This window comes from Anabrus simplex, chromosome 14, assembly GCF_040414725.1.
Source record: "Anabrus simplex isolate iqAnaSimp1 chromosome 14, ASM4041472v1, whole genome shotgun sequence".
NCBI lineage: Eukaryota > Metazoa > Arthropoda > Insecta > Orthoptera > Tettigoniidae > Anabrus > Anabrus simplex.
Window position 1 is genome coordinate 88,358,165 of NC_090278.1, and position 16,931 is coordinate 88,375,095.

A 16,931-nucleotide genomic window follows, 5' to 3' on the forward strand; every position below is an offset into this window, starting at 1 on the left:
ACACAATGGATATCCCTGGAACGAGCAGAACAGCAGAGGGTGGGTTTTTTCACAGAAATATGCTCTTCCCAGACAACTGTCACCAAAGGAATGCTGAGTCAAGTGTGGAGATGGAGGATTAGCTCAGAAGAACAACGAACAGGTAGTAAAGGACGTATTGTGTCTAGTGACGGCGTGAGGGGGAGGATTATCTAGGAAGAACAAGGAGCAGGTAGTAAGAAGGAACATACTGTGTCAAGTCGCCAGTGAAAGAACATCCGTTTAAGTGAATATAGTTAATCATGCCTAAAACAAAATCATCTAAGAGTGCGCTTATACAACAATGGCTTGTACAATTTCCAGGGATAACTTTTGATGGCAAGATTATTTTCTGCCAGTATTGCAATAAAGACATATGTGCATATATCTTAAATTTCTTATTAATCTAAAACTAAGGTTTTGATATTGGCTCCTCTAATTAGTTGTAGAGACTTAGTCCAATGCGATCTGGGTTCGATTTCCAGTACCGGCAGTAATTTAGAAATTTATGAGGTCTGGAACGGTGTTGACCCAGCATTGTGAGGACAATTGAGAAGCTACAGTGGGCAGGGCTCACGGAGGCAAGGCAATACGGCTGAGGGATGTATCGTGCTGACCACATGCCACCCAATATCTGCAGGCTATGTGCTTGGGCAGCAACCGTTATTGAAAGCCAAGGCCCTTCGGGGACTGAAGTGTTTTTGCTCTTAATTAACTTTAGAGTAATAATGGCTTAATTTAAATAGTTCAAAATTACAAATTTTATTGAAAAGCTTACCTTTTCTATTTCTCATCTTAGTCTCTAATTGACATCACTTTATTGTGTTTTAGATTTCACATGAGAAAAAAAGCCACCTTCAGCAGAATGCAGATAATGCCAGTCACAAAGCGAAAGCAGCCATGAAAAGTAACATTAGTCAGACCCTGCTCGCACAAACTATATCTCCTACAACCCATAATGGTTTCTATGCTGATATGTGTAGAGCCCTAGTTGCAACAAATATCCCCTGGAATGCTGAGCATAATCCAGTTTTCAGAGATTTTTTACAGAAATACACCAAGCAGCACATCCCATCAGCATCTACATTAAAGAAAAACTACTTACGATATTTGTTACAATGAGGTCATTTTGTCAATCAGGGAGGATATTGGGGAGTCTTGCATATGGTTGTGTGTGGACGAAACCATCATCTCTGTGGGTAGGTACATTGCTAACCTTATAGTAGGAAAACTGGAACCCAATCAGGAATCTACCGCTCACCTTCTTTGCTCTAAACAGCTTGAGAAAGTCAATAGTCAAAGCATTGTATACTTTATCAATAAGGGGTTGCAATTGTTGTATCCTGAGAGTGTTGATGATTCTAAAGTCCTTCTCCTTGTCTCCGATGCTGCTTCCTACATGATTGTCACTGCACCTCTCCTCAAAACTTTCTATCCTTCTTTAATTCATGTTACATGCATGGCCCATGCCTTGCATAGACTTGCAGAAACAGTTAGGGCCGAGTTTCCTGCAGTAAACACTCTCATTTCAATAATGAAAGTGTTCTGTAAGGCTCCATGAAGAATAGCCACCTTTCAAGAGAAACTCCCCTCTATTCCCCTTCCACCACAGCCAATCATCACCCGTTGTGATTCCTGGATGGAAGCTGCTCTGTATTATGCAGAAGATTTTGAGAAAATGACCGTGATAGACAATTTGCCTTACGGACAACTCTGCATGTGTGTCGTCTGTCGAAGAGCTGTTAAATAATTGTTCCAGGGTTGCAGTTAATTTCTTGTAAATAAGAAACAATTTAAACCCGTAAAAAATTCTCCTAAAGTTAGGCTCTGCAGATTATTTGCATGTATACGGTAGTTTAAGAGATTAAATTGTTTAATAATATGTGTATTATTGTCATCACACAAAGTGTATCCAAAATTGAATTTCCTTCTGCTTGCAGGTCGTTGCTTTAAAACCTGAGCATCTGGTGGTGTGCAAATCCTCCTTGAAGCTGGCGCCGCCTCCGCTGGTGGTTCTGACGTGGAACATGCGCACTACCGTCAACCCCAAGACGAGTCAGAGCGAAGTGACGATGCTAGCCTGTCTGGTCCATCACGCCTTCCCTCTGGACCGCGCTGCTCCTCAGCCGCCATTCCAGCAGCACTTCTGTAGTAAGTACGAGCCTTCATAACAAATTATAAGCTACTGAGCGAGTTGTGCGTGTGGTTAGGGTCGCACAGCTGTGAGCTTGCATTCGGGAGATAGATGGGTTTGAATCCCAGTGTCGGCAGCCCTGACAATGGTTTTCCGTGGTTTCCCATTTTCACACCATGCAAATGCTGGGCCTGTACCTTAATTAAGGCCAATTTGCTTCCTTCCCAATGCTACCCTTTCTCATCCTTCCCTCGCTGATACTGTAAACGTTGATGTATTAGTGCAACGTTAAATAAGTACCGAAAAAGAAAAAGAAAGAGCTTTGGATAGAGCGTATTGAGACAATGTGAGGTGCTGCATGTACCAGCCCTCCTGCCAATCTTAAATTTCTAGCAGTACTGGGAATTGAACCCAGGCCTCCGAGCACGGCAGCTAATAGCCCTAACGGTTATGCGACGGAGGCGGACAATGTGAGGTAAAAGAGCGATGTGGTGGTTTTCAGAATGACTCCTATTTCCATCTCTTTGTGCATAGGAAGATGTGAAGAAACTCTGGGAGATTCTCTTACAAACACATTGCACGTTATTCTCTGTTAGACATCAGTTGTATTCGTATTGTTTTATCCTACGTTCCTTCGAGATGCAGTGCACGTCGCATCAGTCCATGTTTTAATTGAAAAATGATTCCATACTTAACGCAAAACTCATGAGACAGGGCTGCATTAGGTCCATCTTGTGAATACAATTACATACAGATATATATATTTTAATACATATTGGTTTCGTACATGTTTTGAGAACAAGGTCTATTCTCTTTTTCAGCGATCATTAAAGGTTTCCAAAATCCCTAAGACAAGACTTAATTCTACAAAACATAATTTACATAAAAACAAACATTCATATACATTTTTTAAAATACTACATTCTCATCAGTTGGACTTTGTTACAGTCTAAAACACTTTTCATATTCTTGTCTTTCATCAAAATCTTGCGCATCATTGCTCTAAACAATTAACGTACTATCCATGGTATTGTAAATTTCTATAAAAAACTATAATTAGACTTGTTTGTGAACTGTTGAATTAAAATCATTATTAAAAATTGTCTTTCCTCTAGTCAATCTTAATAGTGATAAAATTTTTGTTGGGTTGTGTGACTACTGTTCGTCTTGCAAGCTCTACAGACATGGCTACTCATACATATTTTACTATAGTCTAGTGAGAAAAAGATGGGCTCTGCATTGTCATACTCAAAACTACAGGCACTTTTTATATTTACTGACTAGAGAAAACAGTTTTAATCACCATCATTATCATCATCATCATCAGTGTCCCACTCCAGTTGCCCAGGTGTGGTTAACAAGCCTCCTCCACTCCTTTCTGTCCTTCCACTTTTCCTGCTCCATGACTTCTGCCACATCCAATCCAGCTTCTCTAATGTCCTTCCAAATCTGATCCATCCACCTTCTTGGTCTTCCAACTGGTCTCTTTCCATTAACTTCTCTTTCCAATCCCCTTCTTGCTACCCATTCCTTTACCGTTCTTTTTACATGTCTGAACCAACTCAGTCTTGCTTTCTGTATGTTCTACTCAGTCTTGCTTTCTGTATGTTCTGTACTAACGGTTCTATATTCAGCTCTTCTCTGATTTTAATACCGTATTTACGCGAATAATACCCGCCACTGAATAATCCCTGCACCCTAACTTTAGGAAGGCTGATTTTGAAAAAAAAAAAAAAAGCCACCATTGACGCAAATAAAACCCGCACCCCAATTTCGTGCCTCAATTTAAAAAAAAAATGTGCGGGCATTATTCGTGTAAGAAAGGTATTTTGAATTCTATCTCTTCCTGTCTTTTTAACCGATGTTCTTATAAATTTCATTTCTACTGCTTGGATCTTACTATCTTGTCTCTTATTAGTTACCAGAGTTTCTAGTCCGTATGTTACAGTTGGTGTGAAATACTGTTTATATAATGTTAATTTCGTTCTCTTGGGTATTTTGTCATCCTATCAAAGCTCTCTGACTTGATGATAAAATGTTGTACCTGTACTTAGTCTGTTATTAATTTCAGGGTTGATTTCATTAATTCCATTAATAATGCTGCCCAGATATGTAAACTGTTCTACATTCTCTAACCGTTCTCTATGTTCATTTGGCTTCTCTTTTTCTCTTTTCCACAGTGCATGACTACAGTTTTCTTTTTACTAATTACCATTCCAAACTCCTTCAGACTTTCATTCCAAATCTTCAGTCTCCTTTACTTCCTTTTCTCCAATTCACCAAATCACCACATCTTCTGCAAATACCAGAGCATTCATTTCATCACTACTGATACTCTATTTTACACGTTTTAGGATTTCATCCATTAATATAATAAACAATAATGGCAACAGTGCACTTCCTTGCTTGAGACCTTCTTTGTATAAAATGTTTCAGAGTCACCATGCCCCACTTGTACACTACTTTTACTCTCATGATACAGTCTGGCTCCATGGCTAAATGTTTAGCGTGTTGGCCTTTGGTCACAGGGGTCCCAGGTTCGATTCCCGGCAGGGTCGGGAATTTTAACCATCATTGGTAAATTTCGCTGGTACGGGGGCTGGGTGTATGCGTCGTCTTCATCATCATTTCATCCTCATCACGACGCGCAGGTCGCCTACGGGAGTCAAATCAAACTGCGAACAGTTTAACTCTGTTACCGTCTCAAACACTTTTATGTAAAGACCTGCACCTGGCGAGCCGAACATGTCCTCGGACACTCCCGGCACTAAAAGCCATACGCCATTTCTTTTTTCTCATGATACATTTTTATCTTGTTAATTAATGATTTTGGTATATTCCTTTTCAGTAGGCATTCCCATACATGTTTTCTCTTAACTGTAAGTTTTTTCCAAATAAAAAAATACGAAGATGATTTCCTTGTTCCTTTCTGGATGTTTTTCCATTATCGTTCGCACTGTAAATATCAAGTCTATTGTTGATCTGTTTGGTCTAAAGCCATATTGTTCTTCCTCTAACTGTGTTTCTACTGTATCCCTCAGTCTTTTGTCTAGGACATTTTCCATTATTTTTAGCCCATGTGATAATAGCATTATACCTCTATAATTTTCATTCTTCCTATTATTAATGGTTGTAATTCAGCAGTTTCAAAACTAGCTCTAATTATAGTTTGGAACAAATGGATGGTACATTAATTGTTTAGATCTCCGGGTACTCTGGTTTTCCCTGTCATCTTTCATTCCAGCATCACTCTGCATTCTCATTTCATAGCTTCTATCAGTCATTAATAAATCATTTTGGGAGTGGCGACCCCATCGTACTAATAGCCTATATATGATTCATTCATTACATCCTTGACTGGAAAACAGGTTGTAGGTTTTTTTCATTAATTGTTTAGAGCAATAAGCAAGATTTTAATGAAGGATAACAAGAATAGTTTTTATTGTAAGAAGAGTAAAGCCCCATTCACAATGCAAACGTAACGTAACGTAAACTTAAAATTAACGTTAACTTAGAAGTTAGCGGCCATCTTATCTAATGGATCCATTCACAATGCGCCAACGTAAACTTAACTGCGAGTCCGTAAAATTAAGGGATTGCAAACTCCAAGCTCTTGCGGTTAATTTTACGTTAACTTTAAGAACCAGCCAATCAGAGCAGAGGTAAACATTGTGTGTTGTGCACGATATAATGACTTCTTTCGACGAAACACTTGTAATTCTCTTTCAAAATAATCTTTGTGTATAGGCTATGTATGATAGAAGGAAAAAGAATTACAAATACGCTGTACCGAAAAATAATAGGTGGAAATTAATATCCTGTAGTAATGAAATCTGACAATAAATGGCGGGAGACAAGCTCGCAGCGCTGGCAAACGGACGAGAGACAATCCCCGTCATAAATAAAACAGTGTCCCTGTATATTTCTTAACATTATGACGGACTACTAATTTACGAAAACGATATCATCCAAACAAATAGATCCAAATATCTCATCGGGGTGTGATAGATAGGGTCATAGATGTCGGTAAAGGAGACCTTTTACATTTCTTTTTATTACAAAAGGGGAAGCAAATCGTAAGAAAGGCAAACAGTTCAGGTTTCATCCGCATGTCCAAAACGAACTGATGTGGGTCATTTCTTACAGTAGATTACCGAAATCGCCCTGAGATAACCTTCTTTGATTCAAGGGATGAACCCATTTTCTGCACCGTTGTTTAGATCGCCTTTTCAGGTACCGTAGGCCTACACAGCTCCCAGGAGCAAAGCAATAGATGTTTGAAGTAATATGGATTCCGCTACCACGTTGTTTGATTCCATCGAGTTATTGAAATATAAAACTGCGAGATAGCCCAAAACCTGACTTCCGTACTAAATAACATGGCAGTGTTTTGATTGGCTGCTGTGTACTCTTTACGTTAATGTTACGTTCCTCCATTGTGAATACCACAAATTTTACGTTAATTTTACGGTTACGTTATGTCGTTAAGTTTACGGTTACGTTTGCATTGTGAATGGGGCCTAATACCGGTAATAGGAAATGTGTTTTAGACGGTAACAGAGTTCGCAGTTTTAGTATAAAATTTGATTAATGTAAGTTATATGTTGTAGAATTAAGTCTTGTCTTAGAGATTTTGGAAATCTTTAATAATAATAATAATAATAATAATAATAATAATAATAATAATAATAATAATAATAATAATAATCGTATGGCCTCAGCTACCGTGTGCAGACATTTCAATTTGACGCCATCTGGCTGTCTGCTCGTCAATTTCGACGTTCCGTTTTACTCTAGGCCCCCACTAGATGGCAGACCGAGTAAACCGAAACTCTCTTGGGCGTCTATGGCTGAGATTTTAATGAATTTTGTCGGGTAAACACCAAATGTGTCACCAGAGATCTTTAACATGCCGACATCGTACGACATGGAGTGTCGAATGGACTTTTTTCCGCCCTTCAAGAATCCGACTACCTCTGCCGGGTTTGAACCCGCTATCTTGGGATTCGGAGAATCTTTAATAATTGCTGAGGAAGAGAACAGTCCTTGTATATATTTGTATGTAATTATACTGACAAGGCCTGTTTCACAGGTTTTATAAGTTCTACTGCTCAGTATGGATCAAATAAAAACAAATATGGTCATTAACCCAAATTATTGGAATACAAAGTCCATCACAGCCACGCAAAGAGCATTCAGGAGCAAGTATGGTGTGTGCCATCCTTCTAAGAGATACATGATGATGGCTATAATGAGAAAGTTGTAAGCAGCTGGGTCTTTGTAGAGTGAGTCTGGCAAACATTGCACATCTGGTTTGGCAGACTTGACAGATGATGTTCAGACTCGTATTGCTCGGACTTCTAGATAATCATTACCTCGTTTGTCTCAGGACTCGATGTATTCGTATTTCATATGTCAAGGAGCGACCAAGGTAAAGAAACTGCAGCCTTACAAGATGACGGCAATTCACGAGTTGCAGGAGCACCTGCATAAGGTCGGAGTTTGGAGTGCAGTCTCGGCAGACCGAATAATGGTTCCGATCTTCTTCCTGGATACAATGAAAACAGATCGGTACAAGAACATTTTGTTGCAATTTGTGAAGCAAATAGACTACGTTGAGCTGTTTTCAGCAAGACTTCCCATATCTCAACTGAGTCTCTCACTCTGATCAGCAGCTTCTCTGAGGACAGAGATATCTTAAGAATTTGTGGCGGCGATGATCACTGGACTTAATGGCACTAGATTATTTCCTTTTGGGGTTATTTCAAGGATAAAAACAATCATGTACCACACTTACTTCGTACCAATCCTCACGTACGGTTTAGAGATATGTACTCTGCTAAATAAAGACTTCAGTAGAATCCAAGAAACTGAAATGAGATTCATTAGAACCATGAACCAAACAACCAGAAAGGACAAGATCAGAAATGAAGTGAATAAGAAAGTAGCTGGTATTGAGGTTCCTATTACCAGTGTCATAAAGAAACGCAGACATCAGTGGTATGGGCACATAATGAGAATGAACAGGGAAAGACCTGCCAGAAAATATTTTGACCTTAATCTCGTAGGAAGAAGACCACAGGGAAGACCAAGAAAAAGGTTTGATAGAGACCGTAAGATCAGATGTGGAGGAGAGAGGATACAAATGGGAGGAAGTACTGGATCAGAAGATGTATGAAGACAGAAGATGGCAAGCGCTTATACACCACACCCGGGAAACTGGCGTTGGGAAATGATGATGATGATGCTGATGATGATATTATTTCAAGGATAAAGTGTTTCGAAATGGACCATGGACAATTGAAGATTAGAACATCCAAAAATCAATGGAATAAGCAAGGAAATGTTGCAGCGAACTGCCAGAAGCACGGAGTAACAGGTAAGGCTATCAGACAGAAATCGTGTCACTTTGGAAAGGACCAGGTCTATTGAATCTACCTTGCAGAAAGAAGGGGTACCTAAAAGATCTCCTGGTAGAAAGAAAAGTATACAGTCTTGGAACTGAAGTGTGTAATTGAAAGATGTAGATACGACTGTGGTTCATAACATAAAGAATTCAAAAATATTTATGCTGCTTAATTAATTTTAGTCCGTCTCTGTAGTTTAATGGCTAGAGCTATTAGCAGCCATCTTCAGAGCTGCGCTAAGGCTACATTATCAATTGATAGGGAATCTGCCACTTTGGTGACAGCCGTAAATGCATAGCATTGATTGACTGATTCATTCATTCATTGATTTTTTTCCTTGTGCTGGTACTAGAGATGAATAAGTCGGGGCTCATTTTTGACATCTCCATCTGGCAATGAAACCCTTTGGAAGTAGGCAAAACTGTACCATACGTTTGGAACCCTGATGTACGAGCCCACTCTGATGTCGTTCAAGAGTGGCAGCTGCACAGACTCCACGACAGAATGTGTACAAATAAAAAGTATAGGTAGGTGAAGTCAGAACAAGAATCGCACAGCTTGGCTGACAGAAGCTGAGAAGGACATTAAAGAACTGGGAGTATCAAATCTTCAAGGTACGACATCCTGAAAGAAGTCCATGGGTTTCAGGAAGAACTCTAGAAGAAAGGCACCCTGCGGACAGCTGAAAGAAAGAAGTTTCACTGGCAGAAACTGCAACAATGCTGAGCAACGATCGAAGCCCAACAGTTGAACAAGCGTGGTCCGAAGTTGGCCCATTCGAACCAAGAAGAAGAAGATGAAAGGTGAAGTATGGGTTGGCAAAGGAAAAGCTACGTCTTATGCAAAAGTTGGGGAAAGTATTTTGAAATATATATATATATATATATATATCCATATCATGTGTGGTAAAAGCACAGGCAAATGATACAAAGTTATCCAAATAGTTGAAATTATGGCATGTTTAAAATGTTTGCACGTGACAGATGGCTCTACGTAAACATCAGCGAAAGGGACGCGCCAGCCTGTATGGTCTGACACAACAGTTAGCTGGTTTGAGTCCTGTTGGTGAAAAGGAAAAAATGAAATTCACTGTCAGAATTTTGACCGCCAGGAGAGGTGGTGATATACAATTTCTAATCACTACATTGTGTGCCAAAAACCTGAGTTCAGTTCCAAACCTCTTCGCAGTGGTGATATGGAGTGAGGGCATATGATGATGTTGATACTGATTCATCCATCGGATGGCGACGTAATAGCTTGAGCAGACACTTTGGTGTTATTCGACAAGAGTAGGCTATGTGCCGACACCGGGCTATGTCCTCTCCCCATCTGAGTATTATCATCTCACACCCAAACGTGGGCGTCAAATAGAACAACCTGCATTAGACGAGCTGAAAATGTCCTCAGACTCCCGGCACTAAAAGCCGTATGCTAGCTAAACTAAGTGTTCGATAGGGGTTTCTGACGAGGGCACAGAAACTGGTTAACTGTGATGCACAGAGATTCTTTTGGTGTGTAGCATTCCTCTACAAATACTCTAATATTTTGTACTGTTTCTCTCCAGTTGTTCCTATGTTACTTGGCTGTAATATGCTATGCAAGCAGGAATAAACCATACTCCACTTTCCTAGCTGAGTTTGCTGGTCGAGTGGGTTGAGCGGGAGCTTCTTTTGTTCATCTTGAGCTTTTATTTGATTAACTGTTTTCTCTCTCCTCAGTGTTCACTAAGCCATCGGATGTCCTATTCCCCTATGATTTGAAGGATGTTCTTCCCCGCTACACTGCCACCAAAGTGGATCGCATAGAATCGGAACGTGCACTACTGTCGATGTTTCTGGCTCGTCTCTTCAAGATAGATCCTGATCTCATCGTTGGTCACGATATCCTCAGCTTCGATCTTGAGGTCCTCGTTCATCGACTTGCTGTCAACAAGATTCCAAACTGGTCCAAGCTGGGGCGACTGAGGCGTGCAGCGATTCCCATGGGGAACAGGGTGAGTTATTTGAGCAATGTTTTCTTATTATGACAGTATTAATAATAATAATAATAATATAACTAACATTAAAGAGGCCCCTCAGCTGTTGAAGTTAGGAGACAAAAAATATCAGGAAAGTTGAGCTTTAAATTATTTGGGAGAAACATTACAAGAGAATGAGTCAGAAAAGAGGAGTGGGCGAGAAAAATAGGAATGGCATTTCCATGGCTAAATTAGATTTTCCATGGCTGAGGTGACCTCTTACCACTGGGTCCCGTGGTTCAAATCCCGGTCACTCCATGTGAGATTTGTTCTGGACAAAGCGGAGGCAGGACAGGTTATTCTCCAGGTACTCTGGTTTACCCTGTCATCTTTCATTCCGGCAACACTACTCCAGTATAATTTCATTTCATCTGTCAGTCATTAATCATCGCAACAGAGGAGTGCGACAGGCTTCAGCGGCTGGTACAGTTCCTATCCTCACCGCTAGAATAATTTTGTGTGGCTATTTCTAGCCGAGTGCAGCCCTTGTGAGGCAGACCCTTCGTTGAGGGTGGGCAGCATCTGCCATGCGTAGGTAATTGCATGTTATTGTGGTGGAGGATAGTGTTAGGTGCGGTGTGTGAGTTGCAGGGATGTTGGGGACAGCACAAACACCCAGTCCCCGAGCCATTGGAATTAACCGATGAAGGTTAAAATCCCCGACCCGGCCGGCTATCGAACCCGGGACCCTCTGAACCGAAGGTCAGTACGCTACCATTCAGCCAGCGAGTCGGACATCCTCACCGCTTCATTCTTTCCATTCCTGACCCAGTCACATGATTGGAAACAGGCTGTGATTTTACATTTACTAATGGAACTAAATTTAGGCAACTAGACACTGTATGCAGCAGAAAGGGAAAGAGTGGGCTTGAAGAGTCCAGAAGAGAGAAAGAAAAATTCTAGGCCCGAATGTAAAAAATGGGGACTTGAGACTCAAATCTAACAAAGAACAGAAAGTGTGGTTGGAATTGTTGAGGAACAGAAGGGTACAGTTCTATGGATACTTGTTGTGAGTGGACAATAACAGACTGATGAAGAGAATCTTTGAATGCTGTAGGAACTGGAGAACAAAGATGAAATGGTTTCAGGAAGTGAGGTTGGACTCAACAAAGTTTGGGGATCCAGAAAATTATGTCATGGACAGAAACCAGTTTAGACAACTCATCAAAAAGTTCTGCGGTTTCCAGGAGACAGAGAAACACTAGTGAGAAAAAGGGTGATCCTGTACAGAAGAAGGAAGTGGGAGAAAAGATGAAAAGATACTGGCAGAGAAGATTAAAAATATTCCAAAGATCATCAAACATGGTCCATAGACAGCCAAAACGAAAGAGGAGGAAAAAATGTTTAATTTACTACAGGATAAGCTCATTAAGATGTTTCTCCTGGGAACAAGGAAAAACCAAGAAAACATACTACTGAATACACAAATAAAAACTATCCAACTAGGATATAGAAACACTAGGTACGATTCGTTTTCCGACAAGAGGGCATTTGGAAATTCTAAGTTCCCATGAAGGGAATTAGATTCTTTTCCACCAATAGAGCATATCAAAAATCAGATCAAAAATTAGATGGATGGCTTTTCCGGCGTTTGCTCTATTAACCAGCGTTTCGTCTTAGCTCTGACACTAGACTCTTCAGAGTGGGATGTGTCGTGTATCCACAAGTACAATGAAAGCTATATCTACCGTTCCTGAAGATGAGAGGACAGTATTAAAAGATGTGAAAAGTATGAAAACCTTTCTGGCTGTACTGTTATAAAATAACAACTGTTCATAGAAAGGCATGAAAAACATCAGACAACAAATATGAAAACATTTGCACTGGGGCTCATAAAAATATGAAAATATTATTGCAGATCATACTCTTTGTAAAACAAATGTTAGTAGAAGCCTTTTATTTCGAACCAGTCGGTTATTAAACATCATTTTCTGGTCACACTCTTAGAGAGTAAATTGGAGGTTACACTTCGCCATGTACGACTGTGAGAGAATGGCTTTGGCCGCAATTTCGAATCTGACAAAACTTCAACAACTAGAGTGATAGAGTTGAAACTCTAAGGTGCACCACCTCTGTGCGGTTAGAGATGCAAATGCCGGTTTACTTTCCGAAGGATTTTAATTATGTCTTCTTTAGTAAGGAATTTCACGACTTCCACGTCCATAACTAGGCTATCACAAGACAAATATGCACCACACCTGTCAACTTCGGACGGTTATGTTCCTGATTCAGAGGCAGGTTATTACACGACAAATATTACCTACCTTTCTCTGTACCACTCAACACAAAATAAATTTCTAACTTCTGAATGGGAAGCGAAATACAAGCACAAAGAGGCTCAGTATTATTCAGCAATCCCACTGCTAATTGCAAACAAAATTGAACATTCCTGAGGCTAACAGCTTGCTCCACGAAGGTGCAATTTACCCTGTGAAGTTCAGGAATTCAAGGCCCTTCCCTGTTATCATGAAACTTTCCCAGACCTGCCATCTGTGGTGAGGACTCTTACCTGAGTTGGAAATCAGGTCTCTTTCACCAGGGATGACAAAGAACATTTTCAGGGCTAGGAAAAATGTGCTCGTACTATGTGGTAATAGCGAAATTTTGTGCTGCGGTAAGCGAGAAGCTTTTATATGATTTAATACGATGAGAATCGGGACTTTGAATTTACGACATGCTAAGTGGTAAAACATGTTGATGAGGAATGCACTAGCTACATTTCACTGTGCACACATACGTACTGTACATTTTCTAATGACAGAGTGTGTGGTTTGTGTAATATAGATGTGAGCTGGCATTCAGGAGATGGTGGTTTTGACCCCCACTTTTGGCAGTTCTGAAGATGGTTTGGGTCCGGTACACAAGGCGACTATCTCCAATTTGGGTCTCAGAAATTGTTTAACCTAAAGGGCGAATTATACCACGTCCAAAAAGGAACTTACGTAGTGCCAAGCGCTACGACTCTCTTACTATGGTAGCCATGTTTATGATGTCACGAGCCAAAATCTGACATTTAAATGTACATAAAAGCACATACTAAGCACCCCATGGGTTACAACAGAAAATGAGCACTTCACATCACATAATGCATACTGGTAATATAAATTCACCGTAGCAATCACAATGAACTGTTAAGATACTGGAAATTAAAAACAAAGGAAGAAAACATCAGAAATCGCTTGAGCGCCTGATCATTAGGGAGCAATAACGGTTCCCAATATACGAATGCGGGTGCACGTTTAGAAATTAGAAACGCACGAAATGCTTGCCAGGGACCCACTGACACCCCCCAAAAAAGTTATTGCCCACACAGGAAACGGAGGCTGCATTACATTGCAAGTTCACACAGTAGCAAGAATAGGAAGTAGTGTGTTCAAATGGTACTCACAGAAGGTTATTTAGGTATCCATTGCATGTACTGCCAGAATTGTCTACGAAGCCAGCCAGAATTAATTTCAAACTACTAGAGTTTAGTTTCATGTCGCTTTAATATGCAGTTAAACACCTAAAATGCACATAAATCCACCTTGGATATACAAATCATTTCGTAATTAGTTAACTACATAATGCTGCACAATGTGCATTTACGAGCCATTAATTAAATAAATATGATAACTTGAATTGACATTAATGGCACAACTATCACAACAACATGGTAATTGCAACCGCTCCTCCCTCTTCAATCCACACGTGCACATGAGAAGTACCAACCTAATGAACGTAATCACTCGGCGATTGCCATAACCCTAACGCCAATACTTACCTGCTTATTGACGAAGAAAGTGAATCATATGATTACATTTGTACTTAAAAATTTCACAATATTTATTCGCCATGGTTATGTTTTTTTTTTCTTCAATAATCCTTTACGAGCCATGAATATGTGTATATTTAAATAAACCCAAGCTTATAAGGACCGCAGATGTTACGCCCCCTTCCTTCCACGAGTAAGGGTTGGCGGCCGTTGCTTATGTCACATTCTCGCAGGTGTAGCATGTGCTGTCTATATAGCTACAGGGGGTGGTGTGACATCATATTTATGACGATCATTTTTCTTGTCCATGGTGAAATGTTAAATAATTAAATTAGTCGCGCATACACAGTAGCGAAAAATCGGACTTGGTTTTCAGATATTAATTCCCTATCTCCCTCCAACACTGTACAACGTTAGGTATGACATAGTCGCCATGTGCTCTCGTAGTCGTCGTATAGTGTACTCTTCATTGTTCTATATGTCAGGTAATAGTATGAAAACCTAGTATTTTCGCACCTCTAGTCCTTCCTTGTACCATAATGAACATATCTAATTAGCATTTGACAGTGCCTACAAGTGAACTGGAGATAGTCTGCTTGTGTACCGTAAATGCTTACAATATAGTAATTATTTCAATCCACCTATTTGTATTTGTATTGAATAGGTGGATTGAAATAATTACTATATTGTAAGCATTTATAGCAAATTTCAATACGGGCCTAATCATGAGATTAGTTACGTGTAATTGTGTACCGTAACCGACGGTTTTCTGTGGATTCCCATTTTCACACATTAATTAAGGCTACTACTGCTACCTTCCCAATCCTAGCCCTTTCCACTCTCCAGTGTTAAGCTGCTAGTAAAAGGAAGGTTTTTTGTGGTTGTTGTTGGTGTTGAACCGTTTCACTCCTGCAAAGCAAGATCAGAACCTTGGCCTGGATGAAGAAAGGCTGGGGAGACTGGACCTGAGCGCTGTATAAGATACTACCTTCTCTCTCGTTCATGTTTCCTCACGTTGTTAAAACACAACAGGATTACTGTTTTTAATTTCAACGGAGTGAAAAGGTTAAACCCAGAAATTCTAACTTCTTAGACTGAAATTATCTGTAAAGTTCGTAGAGGTATAACGTTATTTTGTAACAGGTTATAATAGATTTGTATGTGATAAGTGGATTTTTATTTTCCAGAACAAAGTGTTCGCTGACAGGAACTTTGCCTGTGGACGTCTGGTGTGCGACATCAAGATCTCGGCAAAGGAGCTGATACGAGCCAGGAGCTACGACTTGGGCAACTTGTGTCAAGTTGTGAGTTAGCTTACATTTCTCTGGCATTGATGTGAAGATTTTCCTTGTCCCTCTGTGATTCATATCTCTCCTTGTATCTTCTTCCTGTTGCTCTGTCATTGTGTTCCTCTCAAGTTCCTTTATACCTATTTATTATTATTATTATTATTATTATTATTATTATTATTATTATTATTATTATTATTATTATTATTATTATTATTATTATTATTATTATCATCATCATCATCACCATGTGCGTATGGACCCATTGGATCACGCAAAGCTCTAACGATTCTGTTTTCTGAGTTGCCAAGCAGCTCTTTTCCTTTCTCCGTGGATCCTTTTTCGTTCTTCTGTCCACTTTGCTCCAGTCTTCTTTTTCACTTCGTTTTCTGGTTGCACTTTCCATCCATTAATTTTTTTCCTATAGAGGTTTCTGTCCGCGTTATCAGTTGAGTTCACCTGGGCTTTTTCCAGATCCTTCTTCACTTCCAGTACACATGGAATATTTTTTAGATGTTCTATGTAGGTGAGAATCTTGTGTGTCAGTCTACTTGCCGGCAGTCTGTGGACGTGCCCATAAAATTTCAGACGTCTTTTGTGGATGTCTGCTGCAATGTTGGAAAGCTCTTCTGTCACTTTGCGTGACCTCAGTCTGTAACCATCTTCTGTTTTTCGAGGGCTGAAAATTTTCCTCAGGATTCTTCTTTCTTCTTTTAAAATGTTTTTCTAGGTCACCTTTCCCATTCAGTGTAAGGGTCTCGCTGGCATATAAGACTTCGGGCTTGATTACTATATTACAGTGTCTGACCTTTGCATGGTGGGACATGCACTTTTTATTGTATATGTTGTGAACTCTACCATAGGCTTTCTGAAATTTTTGTAGGCGAATTTTCTGGGCAGCCTTCTCGCCTCCCATTGCTTCAAGTACTTGAAGTGTGGTACTCGGTTGATTTGCCCATATGTCGTGTTTGAATTTTGGATGTCAAGTTTTGAGCAGAAGAAGAACTTCGTCTTTTCGAAGGAAGTTTGTATGCCGACCTTTCGAGCACATTCGCTGAGGGTTTATGCCTATTTATTTATTTATTTATTTATTTATTTATTTATTTATTTATTTATTTATTTATTTATTTATTTATTTATTTATTTTAATTTTTTAGCCAATATAGGGCTACTTAGGTTTATGTAGGTTTTTCTTCTTTTTGTCAGCCCAATACTGTTTCATCCTTTCTGAACGTAATTTTCTTTCTGCTTCTGGAATCAACTCTTCCCATTCTCGGCTTGTTAATTTTTGTCTGTAGTCCAGTGTGTTTAT

General features: G+C 39.7%; 1 protein-coding gene across 1 annotated transcript in view; it reads left to right on the forward strand.

The window, feature by feature from the left end:
* PolA1 (DNA polymerase alpha catalytic subunit) overlaps positions 1-16,931 on the forward strand; it is a 148,509-nt gene that overhangs the window by 42,797 nt on the left and 88,781 nt on the right. The window contains exons 12-14 of the mRNA XM_068230304.1: positions 1,959-2,169; positions 10,278-10,552; positions 15,518-15,634. Of these exons, the coding sequence (XP_068086405.1) occupies positions 1,959-2,169; positions 10,278-10,552; positions 15,518-15,634 (603 nt within the window). The remainder of the gene's footprint in view (positions 1-1,958; positions 2,170-10,277; positions 10,553-15,517; positions 15,635-16,931) is intronic.